The 27,741-nt window shown below is 36.3% G+C and overlaps 1 protein-coding gene and 1 long non-coding RNA gene across 8 annotated transcripts in view; one reads left to right on the forward strand and one right to left on the reverse strand.

The window, feature by feature from the left end:
• The window catches only part of CCDC102B (coiled-coil domain containing 102B), a 149,465-nt gene that overhangs the window by 111,425 nt on the left and 10,299 nt on the right, over positions 1–27,741 (reverse strand). For 4 of the 7 annotated variants that reach the window (XM_021388197.1, XM_021388199.1, XM_021388200.1 and 1 more), the window contains 3 exons: positions 11,089–11,712; positions 9,767–9,987; positions 6,024–6,132 (listed from right to left, as the gene is read on the reverse strand). In XM_021388197.1, coding sequence (XP_021243872.1) covers positions 6,024–6,132; positions 9,767–9,987; positions 11,089–11,697 — 939 coding nt within the window. In that variant the 5' untranslated portion in view covers positions 11,698–11,712. Of the gene's footprint in view, positions 1–6,023; positions 6,133–9,766; positions 9,988–11,088; positions 11,713–15,035; positions 15,091–15,805; positions 15,850–27,741 lie in introns of all 7 variants that reach the window. The other 3 variants (XM_021388195.1, XM_021388196.1, XM_021388198.1) reach the window with 3 other exon arrangements.
• Positions 5,278–26,816, forward strand: LOC110394383. The gene is made up of 3 exons (XR_002435585.1): positions 5,278–5,484; positions 7,685–7,742; positions 26,702–26,816. It is a non-coding gene; the product is annotated as an uncharacterized LOC110394383 (long non-coding RNA).

The raw sequence follows: 27,741 nt of genomic DNA on the forward strand, positions 1-27,741 counted from the left end.
TCCTTTGTACTTTAATATTGCAAGTGTATATATGAAAGAGATTCCATGTTTAGCCTAGTGTGTGTCTGCATTTTCCTTTATCTTCCTTTTGATTACTCACTGTGAAGAACTTTGTATGGGGCTCAAGCAACCACTTCTCATTGATGGCATTCACATGTATGTTCCCAACACACAAGATTTGTATATTTCAATAAATGAAGAATAAAAAAGCAACAACATCAAATATAAGCAATTTCATTCACATTTGCCAGATTACTATAGATCAATGTTTTTTCTGTAATTTAAAAAGTAGATGTCTTGTAAATCTCAGAATACAAACAGAATGCTCAAAATATCACCTTCTGTTAACAATTAAAGCAATTCAGAATGTCCCCCATTTAAAAAGCAGCAACACACATGTATATGTATGCATGCACATAAATAAAAATTGGAAGCTATTGATTTCCAGCCTCCTCTCAGGAAGTTTCTAATCCTTATTGTTCCACTCCTGCTGACAGTGCCATAAAACATGAAGACTGCATTTCTTAAACAAAACAATTAAATACAGACTTCCTCTGTTATATAATTATAGTAAGATAAAATCCTACTTCATGAGCAAACAAAATAAAGAACTAAAATCTGAAGGAACTCAAATATGACAAAGGTGTACTTTTGTTGCTATGGATACTCATCTGTGAAAGAAGCTACATTTTTATATGCACTATCTTGTAATTGGATTTTGGAATTTAATTAACTAATCAAGATCTTTCCCAAAATGTGAAAAGAAAGTTAGTTTTCCAAGATTTTTCCAAATCTCATATGTTAAATTTATAAAAAGTAATTTTGTATCAATACTTGTATATATATACATATACAAATTGAGTTTTGTTGGATGCAAGAGGTCCTTAACTAGTTTTTATGAAAGCTAAATCCTGAAAGATGCAACAACAATATTTACTAGTCTTCTACTCATTAAACTTGATTGAAATGAATGTGGCTTTCCTAACACTGTTCACAAAACCACAGAACTGTGAGGGTTGGAAGGGACTTTTGGAAATCATCAGTAGGTTACACCAGAAAGCATCCAGGTACGTTTTGAATCTCAGAGAAGGACATTCCGCAATATCTCTGGGCAGCCAGTTCCAGTGCTTTGTAACCCTTGCAGTAAAGTTTTTTCTCATGTTCAGATGGAACTGTCCCATGATTTCATGGAACACCTCCAAGTAGATCCTATGCATGTTCCCATATTTCTCCTTTGTAGCTCGATCCCCTCTAAAGTATAGTCTTCTGGCATCAGAATTCCACCTTGAGTTCTCTGCTAAGCTGACGCATCTACCTGAATATTAGAACGGACCTCTTTTCACTTGGAAGATGCTGTCCTTTGAGACCTGCCAGCTTTGACGAACTCCTTTCTTCACCAATCAGAGCTCCTCCCATGGGATTCCATCCACCAGTTCCTTGATTAAGCAAACTTTCTGTTTTCCTTAAGTTCAGGGTTTGTATTATCTTACTGCTTGCCTTTCTCACTTCCTTCAGGACCACAAACTCCTATATTTCAAAGTCACTACAGACAAGGACATTATTCACAATCACATCTTCAACTAGTTTCTTTCACAGCAGTTAACAGCAGACTTAGCTATGCATCATCACTAATTGGTCTATTTAATGCCTGCAGAGAGCAATAATTCCTGAAATCCTCCAGAATTAGATTGCTTTGCATCCAACCATGATGCCTTTCCAGCAGCTGTACTGTCAATCCCCCATGAGAACCAGATTCTGAAATTCAGAGACGTGAGTTCTTTAAAGACTATAATCTCTACCTCATCAGGTGGTCTGTAACAAACTCCCATCACAATCTTGTCCTTACTGAGCTTTCCTCTGATACTGAGTCGCAAGTTTTTAGTCCAGCTATCAACTATCACACAGAAGAGCTCAGAAGATTTGGATTGCTTTTAGATCTGAGGGCAACTTCCATCCCCTCAGATTTCTCTGTTTTTCCTGAAGAACCATCAGTCCTTCACAATACTCTGAACACAATACAGCTGAATGAACTGGGACAGTATTTAAATTGCTCCAGCAATATTCTAGTTCTGTAACTAAACACAGCTCTTCCTGCTTGATTCCCAGGATGCATGCATTTCTGTATCAATTCTACCCACACAGATGAACAGCTGGGAACACTGCTCTAAGGTCTGGACTAGCCTTGGCAGTCTCTCTGTGATGTTCTGGATCAAAGTCCACAGCAAGCAACATAATCCTCAAAATGAAAACTGAGAGACATAGGGGGCTTCTATCCCCACATAATAGATTCTCCCACTTGCTGCTACTGCCTCTTGCTGTTTTCTCCTAGTGTTAATGCACCATTCAGGCTAAAGCTGGCTCTGATTTCTCCCCAGTTATGGCTTTCTTTTCCGGTTATGCTACCAGACTTTTGAAACTGTTCTGCAGTAGCAGATGTAGAGGTGGAAAAAGAGCCATCCTCCACTCTCAGGAGATGACAGCTTCCCACCTTCAGCACCGTGGATCTCTCCATTTACCCTACAAAAGACTGCAGCCTCTTGCAGCCCCTCCTCTATGTGGTTCAGAGTTTTCTGTCCCTAACGATCACGTTGCTGCAGCACGTTTCCAGCCCCTTCATGCCTTCCTGTGCAAACTGCTGAATGAAACACTGCTGGCAGCCACCACACTCTAGGAACTGCATTATGGGCCTGGCCTGCATTATTGGAACAGGCACCTGACTCTCCTCCACCTTAAGCCACCCATCCCAGCAGCAGCCTTGATCCTAGAATAACACAAAGAGCTTGATGTTAAACCAGAAGTGGTGCTAAAATAGTGCTGTACAAAATGTCAGCACCGCTTTGCTAGCATGAGGACTGCTACATCTTGGAAAGCCAAGGCCCAGCTTGAACTGAACTTGGCTAGAGATGCCAAAAAGAACAAGAAAGGCTTCTATGGGTACCTCAATCAGAAAAGGAAAGTCCAGGAGGGCGTGCCCCTCAGTGAATGACACAGGCAGGCTGGTAACATCAGACAAGGAGAAGTCTGAGGTACCTAAATTTTTTCCTTCTGTCTTTCCTGATAACTGCTCACCACACAGCCCTCAAATGTTTGTTTGGTAGGAGGGGGTTGGGGAAACAACGTCCCTCCCACTGTAAGCGAAGATCAGCTTCATGACCATCTGAGGAACCTGAACATCCAAAAGTCTATGGGTCCCGATGAGATGTACGCCAGAGTCCCAAGGGAACTGACTGATGTGGTTGCCAAGTCACTCTCTACGATAGTTGAAAAGTCGTGGCAATCAGGTGAAGTCCCTGGAGACTGGAAAAAAAAGGAAACCTTATACCCATTTTTTAAAAGGATAAAAAAAGATGACCTTGGGAACTAACAACCTGTCAGTCTCACTTCTGTGCTGGGGAAGATCATGGAACAGATCCTCCTGGAAGCTATGCTAAGGCACATGGAAGGCAGGGAGGTGATACGGGAGAAACCGCATGGCTTCACCAATGGTGTCATGGTTTTATGATTTTCGGTTGTTGGTATTCCACATCATAACATCATGTAGTGGATGTACCTGGTTCTCAGAAGAGAAGGACTACTACAGTCCCCACGGCACTTTGCTCCTCTGTCACCATTTTCCAGCCGGAGGGAAAAGATAAAAGCTCGCAGTATAAAAACTTGCAGATCACGAGACCTCGTCCCTTTTTCCGCCGTCTCTCGTCTTGGCAGCACCTCGCTCTCCAGCCGTCTTATCGTCAGTAGTAGAGTAAGGCCTACCTTGATTTTGGGACATTCTCTCTCTCTGTATTGGATTTATCAGCTTAAATTGTAATTATATTGTGTTATAATGTGTTGTTTTGCATTCCGATATCTTATTTAGTAAATTAGTTTGTTTCTCCTCAGCTTGTTGCCGCTGTTCTTTGCTCTCAGGGCCATCTCCTTACCCTTTTTTCCCTTTTCCCAGGGTGTGGGCCCGTGGGTCCCCCATCCCCTTCATCACGGAACCGGGCTGAACGCCCGTAAACCATTGACAAATGGCAAATCCTGTTTGACCAACCTAGTGGCCTTATACAATGGTGTCACTGCATCAATGAGCAAGGGAAGAGCTGCTGATGTCATCTATCCGGATTTCAGTAAGGCCTTTAACACAGTACTCCACAACATCCTTCTCTCCAAATTGGAAAGATATGGATTTGATGGGTGGACTGTTCAACAAATGAAGAACTGGCTGCAGGATCGAGTCCAGAGAGTGGTGATCAATGGCTCAATGTCTGGATGGAGATTTTTGACAAGTGGTGCCCTACACGGGTCGGCGCTGGGGCTGATACTCTTTAATATCTTCATCAATGACATCAACAGTAGGATTGAGTGCACCCTCAGCAAGTTTGCTGATGACACCAAGCTGTAGGGTGCGGTTGACACACCGGAGGGACGGGATGCCATCTAGAGGGACCTAGACAGGCTTGAGCAATGGGCCCAGGTGAACCTCATGAGGTTCAACAAATCTAACTGCAAGGTCTTGCACCTGAGTTGAGGCAACCCCCATTACCAATACAAATTGGAGGATGAAAGGACAGAGAGCAGCCCTGCCGAAAAAGACCTGGGGGTACTGGTGGATGGCAAGCTGGATATGAGCCATTAATGTCCCCTCGCAGCCCAGAAAGCCAACTGTATCCTGGGTTGCATCAAAAGAAGCATGGCCAGAAGGGTGAGAGAGGTGATCCTGCCCCTCTACTCTGAGCTGGTGAGGCCTCACCTGGAGTACTGCATCCAGATGTGGAGTCCTCAGTACAGAAGAGGCATGGACCTATTGGAGTGCATCCAGAGAAAGGCCACAAAAATGATCCTTAGAATTGAACACCTCTTCTATGAGGACAGGCTGAGAGAGCTGGGGCTGTTCAGCCCAGAAAAGAGAAGTCTGCAAAGAAGACCTGAGAGTGGCCTGTCAGTATCCAAAGGGGAGCTACAGGAAAGGAGATAGACTCTTTATCAGGGTCTCTGGCAACAGAACAAGGGGAAATGCCTTCAAGCTCAGGGGTGATAGATTTAGATTAGATATAAGGAAAAAATCTTTTACACTGAGGGTGGCGAGGCACTGGAACAGGTTACCTGGTGTTGTGGTTAATGCCCCATCTCTGGAGACTTTCAAGGCGAGGCTGGATAAGGCCCTGGGCAACCTGATGTAGCTGTGGATGACTCTGTTCACTGCAGGGAAGTTGGACTAGATGGCCCTCAGAGATCCCTTCCACCTCTAAGGATTCTATGATTCTATGATCTCACAAGCCCCTCTCTGCCCTCAGGCCTCCTTCCCTGAGTGCTGTCCCATACTGTTGGCCTGGTCTGCTAGAACTATTGAAAGGTTTTTGAGGGAAAAATGACCAACAGTGGATGAGGATATGTCTGGGATTATTGGAGAGATCTTGGCCAGTGGGACACAGTGAGTTCACCAAAGTGTCCTGAGAGAGCTGGGCGATGTCCTCCAAGGCCATTCTCTGTCAACTTTGAAAGGTGATAGCAAACAGAGGTCCTTGACAACTACATAAAGGCAACTGTGACAAACAGCTGCAGATAATGACAGAAAAGAGCACTTGATCTCTGAAGAGAGGCTGAAGGAGTAGGGTTTGATCATGCTGGGCAAGAGATGGCTTCAGTGGGATTTAATAGCAGTGGCCCAGTACTTATGAAAGGATTATCAAAAAGATAAATCCAGATTCTTCACAGTGGTGCAAAGTGGGAGAACAACAGACAATAAGCATATACTGGAATGAGAGATGTTCTGACCGGGCACTGTCAGAACCCAGAACCTTTTTCACCATGAGTGGAGTCTACTAGTGGGACAGACTACCACTTGGATCAGCAATTGGATCTGAGGTTCCTTCCAACATGAATTATCAGATAGTTCTGGTGTGAAAACAGTTTTCAAACTTGGATATTTATTTATTACTTTCATAAAGACTAAGTATAATTTAATTCTTAGTTAAAAGAGGAAAAGAGAAGTTTCAGCTCTGTTTCTTAGTCCACATGATAAACATATATTGCTAACATACCTGGTTCAGACTTTCCAGTTTAGATTGTCTCAGTTCTTCATATTTCCACTTCCAAAGAGCTAATTCATTTTCTGTCTTTTCCACTTCTTTTTCCAGAAATACATTCATTCTGAAAGTGTTTTAAAAATCAGAATTACATTTTTTTTGAGGATGACAAAACGTAAATGACATTTAAATTCTATTCAGAGCTTCAGTTATATTTTACTGCCTTTTTCAATTGCATATTTTTTTAATTATTTCAAACCTGTACTATAACCACATAATTATTTCAAGAGATTTATAAAAACTAATGGGTAAAGAGAATAGACAAGTCCAGTGGCACAGAATTCAAAATTTTAATTAAATAAATCCTCAGCCTAAACTGAATAAAATTTGGAAATGAACTTCAATTAGTGATTTAGGTCACATAACATATGGTAAGATAGCAAAGATCCTCAGAGGACAGATACTGTTTCACTTTATTTGACTACAGGGAAAAGATTATTTTAAGTACACACATATATGGGAATATATGCATACAGTATGTGCAGAGCACTGAAAGAAAAGAATTCTTGAGAGAATGAGATAAAAACATTTTGGAAATATGGATTATTTATCTCAGAGATACGACATTCTCATTAAAATGACAACTCTAAGGATTCTGCTCTGGAATGTTATTTGAGTAAAAAATTCATTACTACATTCTGGAAAATGGTCAGAATACATAGTTCACAAAGAAGGTTTCCTACTGAAACACTGAAGTTTGATTTTGACTTTTACCTCTTTTCAAAACACAGTTATTATCAGCAATTCACGATATAATGAAAGAAATATGAAGCACTGCAGATGTTCCTGTCTTTGAGACCCATTAAAAACTTCATTTCTGTGCCCACAGCAGACTGTCAGCCAAAGTCCAAAGATAACTATGATTTTTTCATAATTTATATCCTTGCCTTCTTAATTTCATTTCATATTTGTGCAATACACGTATATCATTTCGCAATAGTCTACTAAAATAGAATTTGGCCCACAACAAAAATGAAAGAAAAAATTAATTACAAATAAAAACTTTCAATTTATATTTCTAACTTTTTTTTTAAATGAAAACAGGTTATAGTTTATACTCCCAGAATATTCAGTTGGCTATAAACACCAAAGTAGGAATATAGCATATAAAGTCAGGACCCTGAACAAAGCTGAAATCTGAAAAACAGAAAAACTGCAGAAGTAGTGTTATGTTGGGAGAAGACAATTTTATATAAGTTTTATGATACCACAGGGATAAAATGTGAGTATAACAGAAAAGATAAGAATATTGAAAATGTAAAAATGAAAATTCAACTAGCAATGTAAGATACTGTTGTATGTCACAGTAGTTATTTTCTCTTCTGGGACTAAAAGAATTTGTTAACCCTTTGACAAAAGGTATTATTTCCACATTGACTTTAGCTGCATTCAAATCTTTCTTCCACAGAAACATTGTTAAACTTAAGGAAATCAGCCAAAGGGTATTTGACAAGACTTGTCTCTGGGGCATGTTCACACAGTATGCTGTGGGCTTGTGCAGAGACACTAGAGTTATCACTGAGTGGTCTGGCCCAGGGCCTGGAAGCAATGTTAGCTGCGTCAGTGAAGCAATTCATTTGAGTGAAGTATCTTCTTGTTGCCTCTTCCTTTCACAGCTAAACTGAATACTCTTGAACCAGAACCACCTAAATTACTTATGGAGAGGTTAGTCAGGTAAGTAGGGGCATGTCCAAATGCGAACTCTGCATGAGCTGGTTTGAGTTTCGAAAAAATCTAGCCACAACTCTAGAGTACTGAAAATAAACCAAAAAGTTCTGCTGAGAGGTTCTGCACAGAATGAGCAAGATCATACTGGCTGCCAAGGTAACCTTTGGCTTAGGGGTTCAAGCTGTCTGTAATCCAAGTTTGCTTTTGATGTAGCACAGCTGTGCCCTTGGCTTAAGTTTACTGAGAACATTTCTAAATTGTCAGGAAGAATCTGTGAGAAAATACTTAAGCTAGAGCTATGCAAACAGAGATGAGATTGTTGAGATAGTGATTATTAGCAGATCCAGAATCCAGGAGCAAAAATACTGATGTGAACAAGTATCAAACTTGAAGAGAAAAAAAAATGGGAATCTGAAGATGTCAAGTCATCAAAATAAGCCTATTCCCACGAGAAGCATAGACAAAGCCTGCCTGAACTGGTGGATGATAGTCCATCCAGCAAAGACTCATATGGTGACTCAAGAGACCAGTGATTGCGTTAGTGCTTATCTAGTAATACTATTCCTAGGTATCCACTGTGCACATAGCCAAAAATAATTGCTTCATACAGCTCAGTTGAATACATTTTGCTTACAGAAGCTCTTTGTATACAGGAAATATTGCCCAAAGAGACCTAAAGAGGAAGTTGCACACAAATGCCTACTATTATGTGAAAATTGCTGCTCTTTGAGCAGTCACTGCCTGAGGTTAGAACTGCTGTATGTTGCATCGTATAAACATACACCAGTTTTTATCATGCCCCAGTAAATTTATTAATGTATACCACAGTGAAGAACAGTCAGTATATATCTAGGGATAAATATCAAAATCTGTCATCTTGAAGTACAGTTACGAACTGTTTGGAGAGGCACAAAAACAAACACAGACCAGAAGGTAGAACAAGATTTATTAAATTTTTGTCAAATAAGAGATTTTATAAAAAAAAATTGTTGAATGATTACCTCCTTTTTAAAAGGAAATTTCTACATACTATGATCACTGTTGAACAAAAAAGTGCATAGAATCCTAAAGATTTCAATCAGAAGAGAGTGGATATATGAGGTATCAGTCTCTTAACTCTCATGAAATATCATACAAATTTAAACATTTTTGGATTTTGGCTTCAATAAAAAATGAAATATTTTTTAGTAAGATAGAACATAGTTCTGGTAACCTGCTCCAAAATGATTTGAGAAAAGAATGCGTTTTCTACAACTTCCTACTCCATGTAACAACACAGTAAATACTAAGAATTTAAAATAAATGCTTTTTTATTTTAATATACTTCCGACTTGAATTATCTACAGGAAAATTGTAAAAAGAAAGAAAGTGACAGGAAAGATTCATCATAGTCTATTATATATTCTTTTAACTGAAACTTGATAGTATTTGCAAGAGAAGGGGTGTTTTCTACTTTTTCTGAGTAACTTCAACCAGTTTAGAAGTTTCAGTCACATTGAAACTGAAGTCTTCTACTACCTCACACACTGTACATGCATCACATACCGCATGTTTCCTTGCAAAGAAATTTTGGTGTAATTCAAAAATGGCCTTCATCATTCTGCAGTTACTGATTACTAGCAAAAATTTGAAAGAGTCTATGAAAATTTCTTATAATGCTAGGTTGTTCCAATAACTGTGCATAACATAGCTTAAATGCCAATTGGTATCAAATCTCTGGTAAGAATAGTATTTTAATTAACTGTATATTCTTAACAGTTGTGTTATGGAGTACTTTTTTGTGCTGATGATAAACAAGCCAAGGGAAACAAGAGACATACGCACTACTGTGAAATGCTTTCAAAATACGTAATTACCAATTTCTGAAACTATTTAAAAAATACATATTTTCTGAATTACTTAGAGCTTAGAAATACCTAGGAGAGCATATGAGCTGTAAATGCAAAAATTCACTATATTTACACTAGAAAGTTTCTTAAAAACTTATTTCAAATAGAGATTTCTCCAAGGAGGATATATTTTGCACTTACTCTCTTTCTTTGGTTAAGATTTTCTGTAACTCAGCCAAATGCAAATGCAAAACAGAAGCATGCATTAAATCATTCTCTGATGTCTGAGCTGCGCTGTGCAGACCTTTTTTAGGTTCCTCAAAATAAATACTAGTAACTCCACTGGGAAAGGAATCAAGATGCGTTGAAGTTATTTTTTTATATTGATTGCTTCTTAAAGGGTGTTTGATTACCTCCACATCCTGAGAAAAGAAAAAAAACGTGGCATTTGAGAAAAACATAAATAAAGGAAAAGTCTAAATATGAATTCTGTCAGCTACCTAAGTCTGTTCTAAGCATTTAAACCATGTAAGGGGAAAAAGGAATAAATATCTTGTATACTTGCAATAAGATACAGTTAGAATGTTCTCTAAGGCAAAAAATGTCATTCTGATGGAGTGATCACCGTTTTGTGATATCTCACACGTTTTGAATGTTTGAGACTTTCCATAACAAAAATATTTCTCATGTTTCTCTACTAAACACATAGGTTCCAGTTATCACTAGTTGGCTATAACTATGGTCAAGACAGAATCCTGGAGTTATTAAAAGCAGGAAAGCCATTTATATGTACAGATAAAATATTGAGAAATTCCACGTAAGATCTCTTAGACTTCTAATGTAAGTCATGTTGAGACACATGATGGACTTTAACAAGTTTTATGTAAGGACCAGTTACATGCATAACATACTAGTCTGGGTCCCAATCAGAAACAAAATGTGCTATGTTGTCTATTTTGAGGAGACAGATTTTGAGTGCAAAACATAAGCAAAACTAAAAACATTTAGAAAAAAATGATTAGGAAATACATCTGTACTAGGAGTTCTTTTGAGACTTTAATTGCTCTCTTTGCCAAATGAAAAACTTGTCATGATGCAGAAGAATTCTCCTCACCTCTTTCCGCATTTCAGAAATTGCAAGTAGTGAGAACTAAATTTTATTTTAGATATCAGGAGCCTGCACTGCTTTTTTTTTTTTTTTTTTTTTTTTGGAGATAATAGTACACACAACAAGGAGATTTCAGAGATAACCTGATAACGTCTAACATGAAAGATAGTTGGAACATTAAGTTATTGGAGATAACAGCCTTTTACTTCTATGTTTAGCCATAGCTGAGGGATTTGAACTGTTTTCTGTACTTCTCTATATTAGGATTATAAAATGGGTGAAAATAAAAAATGTGTTTTTTATTATGGATCAGATCACATTATATTTTAGTGAAAACCCATGAAAAATTCCATTTTTAAATACATATCCATAATCTCCTTCTTTTCATGAACTAAAAAAAATCCCCATTCTTTACCTTGTTTGAGTCTTCTGCCCAAGGAATCTTGTTGGTTTTGTTCAATTCTTTCACAGGTTCTTCTTCCAGAAATGTTAACTGGTTTAAGTCTCTTTTTATATGAGATATTTCTGAGGAACTGTAATATTCTGTTTTCCAAGCAGTTACATTTTCTAAATTTTCTTTCTCACTTACTAAATCTTGGTTTATCTTTCTAAGCATACTCAGTTCTTTTACAGCACCATCCAATTTTATTCTCAATTGTCTGACTTCCTCTCGGGCTTTATTTCTTTCTGTTCTAACTTTGCTCCATTTCTCCCTCCAATTAGCAGTACAATCTGACCACCAGCGCATGGTTTTCTCCATTTGAGCAGCTCTGGCTTTGACTTCTTCCAGTTCTCGAATTCTTACTGCTTCAAAAATTTCCAAGTCGCTGCCATAATTCGTATGCATACATGTATAATGAGATGAAAATGGATATAAATTTTGAGATGGAAGATTTGAATTACACAGATTGCCATCTGTTTGGCAAATTCCAACTAATTTATTAGGCTGTCCTGGTTGGTTCCTAAAAATCTGTGTCTCTTCCATTAGTTGCTGAACAGATCCTATGTCCATGTTTTGATTCATAATCTGATATCACCCCTAAAAAAGACAAAGAATAATTTAACTTCCTTCAATAAAAGTATGAATTAATTAATATTCAATTAAATAACCTCAGGCAACAGTTTATATTACTGTTGAAATAATGATATCTTATTAATAATAGTGTTAGACATTTTAGAAGTGAGTACAGAATAAACATATTTGTTACTTGACTAGGAATTGTTAGCAAAGGAAATATCATTCACTTGCCTTCTTTCTCAAACTATGGAACCTCATACTAGACAAAATTTAACTTACAGCTTACCTACATAAATAAACAAAATACAAAATCAACTTTGAATTTTTCCTTTCAAAAGAAAAAAACTCAAGCATCTTTACAGTGGGTTTTATTTTGCTGTTTACATTCCAGAAATTAACCAGGAAGTATATTTTCATATTATTCTTGAAAGGATAACACTATTCTACTATATATTACCTACATTGTGATGATATGACTGTTACTAAATCCTGTGTCGCTCTTTTTCATTGTTTATCCACTATTACTCATTTGCTCAGACAAAAATCAGGCCCTCAAAAATTGCTTTCTCACCCCAATATTGACAAAATTATGATATAGACAATCTGCCATTGCTTATATTTGCTTATCTTTTTTCCCTTGGCTATCATAACATAACAAAACAAAACAAGATCTTGCTATTCCAACAGAAGAGTAAGTTAACAAAATTAATTTTTTTTCAAATCTTCCAACATCTGTCATTAAAAAAGCATGTTTATATGTTTTAGTGAATAGAGTTAACACCTGTATTTGAAATGTAGAAAGCCAGTGCAGTAAACAAAACACTGAAGTGTAGATAGTTATGGCATTATTCATGCTTCATTTCAACTGAATAGAAGTTTTTGCACTTTCTGCTTCCAGTTTCTCAGTTTTTAACTGCTGCTTTTCAGCTGTTTTAAACTTTTCAGTGCTTTCTAGGATATTTATTTGCCATTTGTTAGAAATTTCTGGAGAACTGTGGTAGGTTAGTAGGGATATGACAGAAGGAAAAGGATGGAAACAGACTCCAGCTCCCTCCGTTATCACTGCCTGGTGTATCATCATCAACCCACACAGCAAAACATAGTTGCATCACAGCCACTGCCAAAGCACCATCAGTGCTTCCAGAAATTGCATTTGAATAAACTTTACATAGATATCCCAACACATTAATTTGAATAAGGCCTATTAGAGCCAAAATAATTAAATATTAAAATCTTGCTGTAGTTTGCTACTTTAATTTTTGGTTTGTGGTAATGCCTTTTTTCCTGTCCCAGAGCAGTAAATATCTGCAGAGGCACTTATTACTGTGTTTATAATCAGTAGGGTTTTTTAGTGGATTTTGCTAGTGGCTTTGCACATTCACTGAAAGATGGAACATACTCTAAAGTATACAGTTTACAAATCTTGAAAGTTGGAGAAAAATGGATGGAAATATTTTTAGTTGGCTGAAGCTTTAGAAGTCCTGAGAAGAGTACAACAAAACTTTTATGAATCAAAACAGCCTGCTTCTGTGGTTCCATTACTGGCTTTAAGGCAGTTTAACCGCAAACTGATGACCAAACTAATGGTCTTATCTACTGTCCATGAATTCTTGGCCAATCTCCACTGTGTTGGCAGGGACACTGCTGATAAAATCAAACTTGCCAGTCCAACTTAAAGCTGGTAATTTTTGAAGTAGACTTGCAGTTTAACCACAGTAGCCTAGTAGGCTCCTATCCTGCAACAGTTTTGTGAAATACTGAACTGTGCCTGCATTTTTCATCCTGGATAGCTGATTCTGAACCTGCACCTAACCTTCCAAAAAATTAAATGTAATTTAATTAATTAAAAGTAATGACTCTTTCTCCAGAAAATATTAATGCTGACTTAGTCTGAGGTGGTGAGAAATAGAAGGTGTTCATATGTGTTTTAACTTCCCTATGTGCTTTTCAGAGAATGTAATCAAACCAAAGGAGACTGTAAGACTGTAGGATGCAGAACAATGTCTTAGCTATATAAAGATGAGCAACATATAAAACACTTCCCCAAATAAAAGAATCTTAGCATATACCTAAGACCAATTTATGAATTCATTTCTAAAGCCAAAAAGATCCATCTAAATAAATAAAACAGTGAGAAACCTAGAAAATCTGACAGCATTTGTTAACTCTTCTTTAATTGATTTGTAAACTTTTAGAATACAGCTTAGGTACAGAAAACTTCCTTGTTTATCATTTCATAGTGATGGTAGAGTTGATGTTGCCGATGTATAGCAGATACACACTTGATTCAAACTACTACAGTTGTCACTTAATAACACCCATTATGCTTCCCCAAGGTTTCGACTGCTCCAAAAACTTCTAAGTTCAACTTATCTTGGTTGAAAAGAGAATACTGGTTAACTAGAGCACAGACAAAGAAGATTTTTATTGTTACGGAGACCTCCAAACATAAGAAATTAGTCAAGACTGAAAACTGAAGGGGAAAACACAGCTCTCTGTAGCAAGTTTGAAAGTTACCAGCTTGAGTTTGCAGCAGCAAACTACCTAGCTCAGCATGAGGAACTCAAAGAGTAATAATTTAAATAATTTACTTAATAGAAGATAATTAAATGGAAAGATAAGATAGAGTTAGAAAAGCAGATGAAAGTGGGGGTTTTCTTTCCAGTGTAACCTTTTGGTTGTTCCACCTGTTTAATAATTCAGGGATGAGAAGTAACACAAAATCCCTCTTAGAGTAATCTTTCTTAACGGAATAATTTAAATTACGCCCAAAGTATAGGAAGCAGCATTCACAGTATTGTTTCAGAGGGGTGAAGATAACATAAAAGAGATCTGATTGATAGAAGAAGGAAAAAAGTTACAGACATTTAGCAAACAAAACAAGGAATGTGTTCTAAACCATATTTCATTATATTACAACTTTGCTTATTTACCTAATGTTCATAAACAATAGTATTGAAAAGAAAGAGATCTTGATTTGTTGTTCCAAGCTATTATTGTTGGCAAAGAGAAATGTATTAACTTCTGGTGACACACAAGACAAAATCACCAGAACTGAAAAGAATTATTATACTTCACTTGTGTTAATACTTGCTCATTGAGCTTGAGTTTTCCATGAACTCAGCTGCTAGACCATCAACTTGAGGATACTGTATTAGCATCCTTTTCTTAATTGCATAACTTAATCTTTAGTTTCATGTCTCCCAGTTATGAAAGCCCCAGCCAAATATTTTCTAAAAGGGATTCTGTATCTTTACAGAAAGTATCTACTTCAGATGAAACCAGTTAATTTTCTTTTGTATAGGCTGTAAATGTAATAGAAAAAAAAGAAGTCCAAACTGCACATCATCTTTCATAAGTTCTACAGGAATGTCAGAACTTCACGTGATGTTGCTGCAGCTGTTTCAAAAACAAGAAAAACAAAAGGAACAGTAAATTTAATTTACTCCAGGAAATGCAAAACTGTTTCAACTTTTATAAAATATACATATCAGTTCCAAGGGAAAAACGAAAGTTTTGTAAAAATTTGTCATAGTTGGAAGGGGTTTTTGGGGGTGGGTTTTTTGTTTTTTTTTTTTTGACTTACAGGTGGTGTGAGTTAGTTTATTTTAAAAATGATTTGAACTGTTTTAACTGGAAAACTGCTACCATTAGGACTGAAAAATCTTGTGGAGCTGTGGGTTTTGTATGACATCAGCAAGTAACAAATAGTTGGGTAAATAACGAGAGCATGGCATAGGTTAGAATATCAACTGACTCCTCTCATCTGCTTTTCTCGGCTGGCAGTAGTGTGGGTCACAGATGGGAGTGCAGTAAGTGGGAATTGAGCGAGAGGTAAAGCTGCAGCCATACTGGTACAGACTATAGGGAAGCCCCCACAGCAGGAATTGCTGGCTTGGCTCAGCTGGCAAAGCAGAGCTGAGAGGTGTGGAAATGGCTTTGAAGCACAGTGCCACACATGCCTGTGCAGGCTTGTACACCGTATGGAATTGTTTGACCCTGTTGCTAGAGAATGGGGTGAAAAAATTGACAAGTAAACAGTAGAGATGTCTAGGAATGAAAGCAGGCCAAACATTTATTGATGATGTAATTTAATCTAGGAATATGTACCTACTTACAAAAAGCCCAGTCAGGTGGCTGGTCATTCTGCACAAAAACCTAGAGACAGAACAGGTAATAGGTTACAGGAATGGCTAGGGCACAATGGGACTCATTATTTGCTTTAACAGGATGCAAAGAGATGTTGTACAGTGGCATGCATCCTCTGGCAAAACAAATTTCAAACTCTATTCTGTTCACAACTTCCAAATCTCTGCACCTACCAAAGTTCATCACTACCTCAAAATTGGCCCTAAACATCTGGACGTATGTGACTTCACACCTGAGATCCTGCTGAGTATACAGCTCATGCTAGCGCGTGGGAGCCATTTGGGCAAGAGTAACATACAGAGGGCACAGCAGACAGGGAGGTAAGGGGCACTTTGCAGCTATCTTCACCTGCAGCCAGCTGAGCTCTGTAGCTACCCTCTCTTGTATCTTTGTAAAGGCACTGTCTGGCAGTTTCTTCAAAATCCACAAACTTACTGAAATGGTATAGTTTAAATTCCAATCTGGTCAGCATACTCAAAAAGCTTTGGAATCACAACTGGATTGCTGAGGCTTTTGAGCTTCCTGGCAACACCCAAACTGTAGCAGCAGCGGAAGAGTGAGCACTGACACCATCATCTCAGAAACTATTTTGCTCATAGGTGCACTCACTGAGAATTAGAGAACTTGTTAGCTACAGAATTAGCTACAGAATTCGTGAAGTAATGAATTTATGTAGTCATGTGTTAGACTAGCCTATGTAAAGAGGATTGAGCCTTTGTTTAATGTTTCTTGGGTTTGGGGTGGGTGTTTTTTTTTTTTTTAAAAAAAAAGGTAATGAGCACTTAAAGTGCAATTTACAGAGTATATTTGTCCTGTAAATTTGAGAGATTTTAATGGACAGTGTACGCACATTCTCATACTTCCACAACCTGGGTCTGATCATGGTCTCTCTGAGCAAGAGAAGGAAATTGTTATTTTAGTACTAAAATAAAAAGGTGGTGATTTCAAGACTTCTGAATGCCAAGGATCACTGTGTTTATTTTTTTCCATAGCTATAAAATATAACAATATTAAACCATATGGTATATTTATAAGCAGTTGATGTTGTCTCCAAACATTATATTCCTTACATGTGTCATAACTAAAAATCAGCCAAAAAAATGTCCTGAAATAAAGACACAAGCAATGCAAATTATTTCCTGTCATAAATTATCTGATTTTTTTCCTCTTTACAGTTATGTAGCAACATTTTTTAATATGAAATATTTGATGCAACTCTCACTTATTTGAAAATTCCTATAGTTACTACTCATGTTTGTGTTGTAATAGGCGGTTGCGAGGATACGAGATGTAACGAGAAAGGCCCCCCATAGAAATGCTGAGTGAAATCTTACACATTTCCTAGGCCTGGCCAAACTAAATTTTGGGAAACCTGAGTATCACTTTTGTGCTCATAATTTCCTTATGGTATAAAAATCTTTGCTTTTGAAATAAATAAGCAAACAATCCCGGTACTTAAAAAGAAAAACAGATGTAGTACTACAAAGGAGTATGACCAATTGTAAGTAAATGTTAGTAGAACACAGAACCTGTTCAAAGTGGAGTCAGATTGCAGTTCTGCATTAATAACAACCAGGTGATGGTAGGGAATAAGAGTGAGAGAAAAGGTAAAAATAAAAAAAAAGACCAAAATTTTCATTTGGTCCTCTACTGAAAAATACGGAAAAAAAGTTTGTTAACTACTCTAATTAAGCTCCAAATGTTCAAAACCTGAAAGTAACTTCTTCCTGCAGGAAAAAAAATAATTTTTACCAGGAAATAAAATGGTGTGACAGACAATGTGTTTCTAAAGCACTCCAGAAAGTGTGCTATTATATTAGTAGTCTGTGTATAGCTTTATTCTCAGTAGAAAAAGTAAAGGATGAGCACATTAAAGATAGCGACTGAAATGAAATAAACCACAGAGCAATTAGTAAGTGAAAGGAAATAATTTTTCATTCAGGAATTTAGTCTGAGATGGTTTATGGATTTCTGATTTAGTCAGAAAGTAAACAGAATTATCCAGAAACCAAATTAAAATCAAGAAATGACCACAGAATGTCAGGGATTAGAAGAGACCTCAAAAGACCATCTAGTCCAATCTCCCTGCCAGAGCAGGAACACCTAGATTAGGTCACACAGGACCAGTATGCAGCAATAAGCATTTTACACTGTCAAACAATATTAAGTACATTGCTACCTGATTATTTCAGTATTCATCGTAAGAAAAAAAACTTCTGACTTTGGAAGAGAAATCCTTTGTATTATTAACAGCAACTTCCTTCTCCTGAATGTTTTCACAATTTGCACAAAGACATGAAGGGTAAATTTTTATTTTTTAGAAAATAAAAGCCAGCCACACCAGTCTCACTGCCAGCTTATCCTCATTTCCTATCCTTCCCAATACATAACATACTCCAAACATTTGAAATAAGATTTACAGTTCCAAGTGGAAGTGGTCCTGCCCAACTTTAGGGAAAACAAAATTTCTGCTCTAGTAGATAAAACTGCAATCCTCTTGAAATAAAGATATGCCATAGAGAAGTCCCAAACAATCTGCTCTACTTGGCCTGCTTCAAGCAGGGGGCTTGGATCGGTTCTCTAGTGGTCTCCTCCAACCTCATCGCTCTTGGAGCGATGAATATCCACTTCTCCCACTTTTAACAACAGTGCCATAATATCAGTGAGAAGAAACCAACATCAGGAATTTGAAATTTCTCTGAATACATCTTTCAGCCAAACAATGTGCAAAATAGCACGTAAGCTGAGGAGCACATCTTACGAAATTACTAATCTTAGAAGCAATATTCCTCCATTACTGCCACAGACAGCACAGTATATCCACAGTTTTGACATCTACAGCTCCTACAGTTATTTTCTTTTTTAAAAAATATTTTATTATGTTAACTGAATAACTGTTAATAGGAAGAATATATGAATATCTTGATTGTTTTTTGTGAACATACTCATGCCCTAAAACTTTTTTCTAACCAACCTGATTTGTGACCTTTTTTTTTTTTAGCAGCAGACTATGTAGGGAACAACACATTTTGTATATTATTGTTATTAATAAAATAATATTGTAATAGTGTTAATGATGTATTTACATTAAAGTAAATAGCAATAAAATTGTCATTCCATCATATTTACTAGCAACCAAATTCTCTCATGCAATTAGATAAAAATGGACAATATATTGCATTTCTGTAAGAATTCAGTGACATTTGGAAAATATTTTTTTTTCCTGAACTTTTTTCCTACTTAAACCATTTTCAGGATGCAGCAATTGAAAGATAAACCCAGAATGACTGTCTCAGAAAGACTGCCAAGTTATCTTTACTACAAGTACAGTAATGTATTTTGTTGGATTTATTTTTCTTCCATTTCAAATTTAAAACAGACAAAAGTCACCACAATGCATCCAAGAGTTATCACTGATGGGTTGAAGTGAGCTGCACTCCTAAATGTCCAATTGGATAAGAGATGATATTTTAATAAGATTACATCTATATAGCTTCTGTAAGGGCCTACACACTCGTCCACACATTATATATATAGATTTTAGAAAGTAGAAAGAAATGCATTTTATCACATATTGAGATACGAACCTTTATTGCATATTGACAACATATGTTCAACTGTGCAACTTTTCCACTTCTATTACTGCAAGTTTATTTGTTCCTTCTTTCCAAGAAATAAAGCAATAAAAATGCTGGCAAACGATGAAAAAGAGTTCTTAAAATACACATGCAGAATGCAAGAGAAACTCAAATAAATGAATATCTACTCCTCACAAGCCAGCTAAAATTCGAATATATAAATGTGATGAAATACTTAAATTTTGTAATTCACTAGTTGGCTACATTGGAGTCAAACAGCAAGCAGCTAGACTGACACTGGAATATACAAAATCAGAGAGATTTAATTAGTTAAGTACAGGTAATGTCAAAGACGAGTTAAATAAAAAATAGTACAAAATAAGGAACTCTTCTTTGAAAATAAGAACTGTTACACTGTATCTCACCTAACTTCATTGTTCTTGAGGCTGAGAGGCAGAAAACTGTTTGTTCAGATCCAAATCCCTATGAAAGAATACTTTTTTCATCTTGAGATATTTATCTTCCTTTCTAAGAAAAGATCTGTGACCCATAACTAATTATTCTCAGGGATGCACACAGATTATTAGAGATAAGGTGTAGAGGTCTAGGTAGAGATGAGTGGCACTCCTAAGGGGTTAGTATGGGGGCCAGCACTACTAAACGCCTTGGTCAATGACATAGACAGTGGGATTGAGTGCACCCTCAGCAAGTCAGCAGAAGACACCATGCAGGGTGGTGCAATCAGCGCACTGGAGAGAAAGGGTGACATCCAGAGGGATCTTGATAGGCTCAAGAGGCAGGCCCATGCAAACAGCATGCTAACAACAAGGCCAGGTCCTCCATCTGAGTTGGGGCAATCCCAAGCAGACTCTATGATGAGTATTAGTATGGTGATGAGAAAGTAACCCCACAGAGAAGGAATTAAGACTACTGGTTGGTGAAAAACTCAACATGAGCTCATGATGTGTGCTTGCAGAATAAAAATAAACTAAGAAAAAAGCAGCACTATTGCTTATCTGCCTTCTTTCATGCCTATACGTTTTCAAATCAGTTGAAAAACTTCCTACGCATTTGGCAGACGGAGTAAGCTTTTAACCAATAAATTAGCTCCTACAACTTTTCTAAAAAAAAAAAAAGAGGCTGGGTAGAAAGTTAACTATGTATCCCTTTAAAGAGAAAAGATGCTATATACACTCGAAGATTATTAGATATCAGAGAAATTCACACAGGTTTTCATAACATACGCAAACATCCATAACTTGAACAGAAGCCTAAAACATTAAGCAAAATTTTGTGGTGGAGCGGGGGCAGAGGCTGTGACATTCTCTCAAAATAATTATTTTAGTCTTTCTTATATTACTGTTGTCAACTGTCTTGTCAGGGATTTCTACTCAAAATGAATAACTATAGTTCTTTTTGTAAAAGGATCATGGAATCACAGGGTTGGAAGAAGGACCTTTAAGATCACCTAGCTCCAATTCCCCTCCCATGGGCAGTGATCACTAGATCAGGTTGCCAAAGCCCCATCCAGCCTGGCCTTGAACACATTCAGGGATGGGGCTTCCACAACTAAAAAGGATGCACCAGAAGAGAAACAGATTTCACTTCCCTGCAATCCTACCTGCTGCTCTCTTTCATCATTATTTTCCCAGGACTGAATAGATTTTACTGTAAAAAATATTTCACTATTTTTGCCTTTTTAAATGCAGGAATATATTTTATATTTTACTATAGAGGTGATATACATACCATGCACATACATATTCATAAAAAGACAACTTGGAAGGTAGTCATAGATTATAATAAAGCTGAAGACTAAACATATTCTATTCCTTTTCCTTTCTGGCTGCCACTTCTAGTATAAGCAGTTTGTAGACTTCTTCAGGATGAGAGCCAGTACTATATGCTCAATATGAGTTAAGTCTATTGGTTAGACTAAGTCATTACATATCATTTCAATATCTTCCAAATTCTTTTACAGCAGCAAGCTACTATTTCTTTGTCTTTGAAGTTGTGTTCAAATACTTAGTGTTAAATATGGACAGCATGAATTTGTACATAAAGATGTTGTCATTTATTACCACTACTAGACCACAAAAAGCTCAGAAGTACTTAAATCATTTGCAGTATTTTTTCCCACATGAATGTTTTGTTTGATTACAAATGTTCATAACATATTAACCATAATTTCTATACACTTGAGTCTGTAGTATTTATATTAGTTTCTCAGTCACTACACTTGAAAAGAAAATGTATAATAAGATTATGCAAGGAAAATTGAAACTGTGGTGGTGTTCTTAGACAAATTCAAACAAAACCTAGTATTAGACAGAATCCAAGATAAGCCTAACCCCTTATATCAGCTATTTGTGGGTTCTGTGACATGAATTTGGCTAGCTGGTTCACAGCTGAAGTAATTATTAACTGTGAGCTTTTATTAGAATACAAATGATTAAAAAAGAGGGAAAATCAAGTTCCTAGGTAATTAGGATACAAATGAACAATCAGCGTTTTAGAAATATTCAAAGTAAGTAACTTATAAAGAAGTTTACAAAACCTAGTGTAAATTTACGGACTACACAAGTAGCTAAGTCACCTTAGTTCTAATCTAATCCCATTCATTCCATGTATAGGCACCTACTCTTTACTAGTCAACTGCAATCATATGAATTCAGAACAATTGAACAGTCTTCCTTTGAAAATGAAAAGTGATTTTTGTTAACAGCCAATCTAGCAAACTTCATATGATTTCGTGCTTTTGAGAAGTCATCCCTTACATCTTCCTACAGTATCAGTATATTACTGCACTATGACATCAACAGATGCAAGGACAGAATAAAAGCTCTTATTTCATAAAGGTATCATTGTGGCTCATTACCAATTTAACAGCAAAAGGTATTGACAAGAGTTATGGCAGGACAGACAGAACTTTTATAACTGTGGTTATATTAGACAACCGGTCAACATCTGAGGAAAAGCATCTTCGAGGTCAGTCCATTTGGACTTGTACCTACTTCTTATTCAAAATTTTTGTGGAGGTCTTCGACTGTGTAGGTTTCCATTCTATTAGACTAGACGGGCTTCCCATCTTCCAAGTTTGATCGATAACTCTGTCACCTTGGGAGATTTCTCCCTTTGCAAGGATAACTGAAGATCAGTCTTTTCCAAGATGAAGGGTTGCTGCTGTATAATTAAAATTTCTTTGGTTATTCTTGTGCTGTTAATAATCAAGATCATGTGATGAATTAAGCTGTATGAAGCCACAGGTTAACTTGGATAGCCCTTTGACACAACACTGATCATCTTTTGTGGATTTTCCCTGAACTTTTGAGGGAAAGCTCCCTCTTCTCCAGAAAGAAATGTAGAAGGTTTCAGAAATGTATGGGAGTAAATATCCAAGACTTCATCATCCACAAGGCCAGATCTGCCTTTGAGCATGATATTCATAATCTGTTTTAGCATCTCTTTAAAACTGAATAAGTAAAAATCAAAGGAGAAAAGAAAGCTAAAAATATTTTCTTCAGCTGTTCACTTTAATTCAGGAAGCCTATACATGAACTGAAACAAATATCTTAAGAGAGCTTAAATATGTTTATGGTAAGCTATTGAAACCAAAGATCATTGTGTCGTAGTTAGGTTTTCAGTAATTGGTTTCCTCTCTCAGCCATTAAGAACATTGGCAATATGCAATATATTATATTTCCTACTCATCTTAAAATGCTAACTTAATCTTGCAGATTTTGTGAGAGCCTCTGTAGTTTGTGATTGGGTACAGCCAGAATTAAAGATGCTCAGCTACTCCCAAACAGCTCTGAGGGCTTCAGAGATCTAGTTTTGCTCACTTTCTCAGATTGTCATATAGATCAGGTCAGAGAGCTCCTTTCAGTTTCAGAAGGATAGTGAGGCGCTAGAACAGGTTGCCCAGAGAAGCTGCCCCATACCTGGAGGTGCTCAAGGCCAGGTTGGATGGAGCCTGTTTCCAGGTGCAGCCTGTTGGATGAAACACAGACAGCTGCATCTACTGGGTGGCATTTCTCCCCACAGCAGGGGTTCTTTACAACCCAAGCCAATCTATGGTTCTATGATGCAAAAGGAAGTTGAAAAATGCAAAGAAAATAGACTTTTCAATAGCCTGAATAAGAATTAGGTCAAACACTGACATCTGTTCAGACATAGACAGTTTAAGGTCACTTAAACATACAGAAAAGCTTCATTATATAAATAAAAGTATCACCAGTTTAATTTTTTAAGTTTGTATCAAATCTCTTTACATTTTATGTTACTCAGTTAAAAACTGACTTTAAACTGGATAGGTCCACTTCCTTCTGTAGGCTTTTTTTCCTCCCTTGTTAACAAAACACTGAGTGGAAATTTTGGTTTCAGTGTGAAGATGTAAAGATCTAAATGGCCCTAAAAAAATGTTGTTTTAAATCCTGCTTTTAAAAAGTTCTTGACAATACCTGAAAAGTATATTCTGATATAAGAAATAGTTATGTTATACTTGTAATTATTTATGATCTTTTTGTACTAAAAACTTGACCTACTTTCAAAAGCAATTTCATAATACTGGGAGAAGGACAAAATTAATCACAGATATCTGATGCATTTTTTTCAGATAAAGCATTCCAACAGTTAAGACACAAAACAATTTTTGTTCAAAACACTGCTCAGTGTCACTCTGGAAACTGGTGATTTTCCCACCCACGTAAGAATGCTCAAGAATATTTTGTTTTCTCTGGGACAGAGCCTATTCCCTTGACTTGTTGGCTTGTTCAACTACTCCAGTACAGCTGGATAAGAATTAACAGAATTCTGCTGTACAAAGACACACTCACTTTTATCAGAATAGTTTTAGAAGCCATTAGGTCTTTAAAGAATTTTTCTTTAAGGGGATTACTTCTTGGACACTTACATGTAATTAGTCTCAGTTATCCTTAACCATTGTAGTATATTAACACTAATAATCTTCTCTTTCAGTAGATCAAGTGATGGTGTTATTTAATGCTGTCACATTATTTTATGATGATTCCAACTCCACTAACATGAAGGAAATGTACTTAAGAGATTATTTATATCATCACAAAAGCCATAGTTCCACTGTTACTAGAGCAACATAAAATAATCCACAAAGTACCACATATTGTGCGGTACAAGTCACAAATTCATAGAGAAGCATGCATCTCTTTATCCTCCCACTGCCTACAGTAAATGTTGTAGTCCCACCAAAAGAGACAAAAACTAATTGCATACATAACAATTACTGAGCCTGGCTCCTCCTGCAAAATTTCTTTTGAATATTTTACTCCAGACAGAATAGAAGTCAGCATCCTCTTGCCAAAAATCATATCTACAGAAGTTATGGAGAAGCATTCAAGTAAACCAAAAATAGGTTAAAAAGCATTAAAGCAAAACAATAAGAGCTTTCAGGGCACTTCTTTCCTAGTATTCCTCCAGTAATGTGATTGACCTTAAATAAGGGATTTGGCATGAAACTTCTCTAATTTAACCTAATGTAAATCAGACCTAGGAGCAGCATGAGCACAGAGAATCAGGCTGTTCATGGAGGATCATTTTCACAATAAATCAGTCAATGATATATTACCACATAGACTAAAAACAGAACAGGAAAAAAGTGTACTTAGCACAGAAACCTGCTTTTCCAAATTTACATGGAATATGGTTTCTATCATGTCGTAGCAGGAAATTAATTTCAAGATAGCATTTCATTTTCAATATGTTAATATATCTCTATGTCATGTCAATAAAACAAGGATAAATTGACTTGTACAATCCTGTTAATACCTCATGAAAAAAAGTCACAGGAAAATATTTCTTAAACAACTTGGAAAATTAAAGACCAAGTCCAAACCCTCTAGAACGGTTTGTGCAACAGGAATGCACTATAATAACAATAGAAGTGTTGTGTAGGAACTAAATTGCATTGTCTTTATTATATATAAACTTACCCAAAATAACTGTAACTGCAATAGAGATCTGATTAGGAAATTTGGGAAAACTAACATTAAAGCAGCCCTCGCAAATAAATGAGATTAATGTTTAGTTTGCAATTGCAGTTGTAACTCGCTGAGTTAGAGCAGAAGATTCAAAGCTGACAAAGTGAAAAGTAAAAGCAAGGAATCTAAAGAATAGGCAATTGTTACAGAGATGGACTGTAAGAATTTGTAGGCACATGAGCTACAAATCAATCCGTGCCAGGGAAACAAAACACACAAACTGAAATTGATATTTCAATTTCAGTGTTACTCAGTTTGCTTTAGTTTCTCCATTTGCTACAATATAGTTTAATATAAATGCAAATAAAGTACTCATCTCTGTTTTCCAAGGTGTTCCCTTGGAACTGCTGTTTCCACTTGCAGTTTCATGCAGTTTCTGCTTGAAACTCCATCATAGAAGAATAATTGCCTTTAGATCTACTGACACCTACTTATGAAATGTATCACACTTATGGGAGTGAATAGTACTGAATAATCAGACCCCCTGAAATGATAATGACATAAATTAACACCAGCTTTCACATCTATATAAACAGTTTACAGGCAGAGAAGGAACTGCTTCTTCCTCCTAGAGGAGACAAATCTCATGTTCCTCTCTGAAGCAGCCCTCTGTCTTGTGTTGCACAAACAGGGATCCTTGGAACAGAAAATGAATGCTTGTATGGCACTTTTTAAATATATATTTAAATATATATATATTTATATTAAATATATTAAATACAAACAAACTTAGTGACTGTCAGCAGGACTAAGCAACCTGAGAAACTTATACTCACACCACGCTGTAATCTTTTTCTTGACATCAGAGTGCTCAGGGGGTTTGCTTGCAATTGGATGAAAATAAACTGAACACAGAAAAGCTACACTGTACACTCCAGAGCACATGCTCATTTATAGAGGTAATTAATGAAGCCTGAATATTAATATAAGGTTTGTGTTTCCCTTGGAATTCTGCTAAATACTTCACTCAAGTGTACCACTATTGTGACTTGCAATGGATATTTAAAAAAGCAAGAAAAGTAGAAAGCAACATTTCAATTCAAAATATGTACTTCATTGTCAGAATATTTTTAGGCTATACAAATAAAGCAAGATGAATTAAAATTTGCACTAGTAGTTTTTCTAGATAGAAAGATGCCATTAATCTCCATACATACTCACCAGTGAAAATTCAGAGGAAAAGAGTTGGCTAAAAGTGGCGGAAGACAAGGGTTTTTTTTATTCTCAATGTATTTTGGAACATGAGAATTTATTTTTTATCTTTTGCAGATACTAAAGGAATAACAGTTACTAGTACGGAATTAATGTGGATCACAATTGCCAGTCTCTTCAGCCAACAGATTAGTCAACCAGTAGAATAATAAAACTGTATGATTCAAATGATTCCAAGATCCACCCCTCTTGTTGCTGAGTTCAATGACAGTACTTTCAGTTTGCCCATGACCAGCTTCTTTACAGTATTCATTTTCTGATGAATTTATTTCCCAGGTCTACCTGAAGCCAATATTTAATGTGAAAGAATGCCTTCAGTTCAAACCATACTACACACACATACACGAATGTGATGGACTTTTTTTTTCCCCAATTCTTTAGTAGAATTATCTGGAACATTTAATGTGGAGAGTATGACTATTTCAATTACTGATACCTATCATTTTATGGAAATAATTTTATCTTCAGTATATTATGTAAAGAAGTACATTCAAAAAACTTCAGAAATGTAAATTTTCTAACATAAGTCAAGAACAAGAGTTAGGCTTCTAGCAGTAAGATTATTTATTCTAGAGTCTGCTTTACACAACAGTTTTAAAAATATGTGCAAAGTAAGACAGACAAAATACAGTTAACTGTATATTCAGTAGGAAGCCTGTTAATCCTGTCTGCTATATACATTCATTTAACTAAGAATTACTTTCGAAATTTGGCTCTTGGTTCTCAGTGGTGATGGATGGTCCATATATTCTCACATCATCTGGGATGCAGCCTTTCAAATAATGACAAACTAGATATCTTTTTCCAGCATCAGCAAATTTTAGGATCAAAAAATCATACTTCATTGAATTATTATGTTATACAGCTGAGACCACTTATTTCCCACCCTTCTTTCTTATGCTATCTGATATTTTCTGACAGAAATGAGGATTATATTCATTAGAAAAAGAGAAAAACTGAGAACACCCATTCCTTACAGTAAAATGCAATACAAATAGATGTAAATAGTTCTCATTACACTAACTTTTATAACATCAATGATTAAAAACTACTGAAGATTTACCAGTTTACTCTATTCCAGATATATTCCAGAGTGA

This window comes from Numida meleagris, chromosome 2 (genome assembly GCF_002078875.1).
Source record: "Numida meleagris isolate 19003 breed g44 Domestic line chromosome 2, NumMel1.0, whole genome shotgun sequence".
NCBI lineage: Eukaryota > Metazoa > Chordata > Aves > Galliformes > Numididae > Numida > Numida meleagris.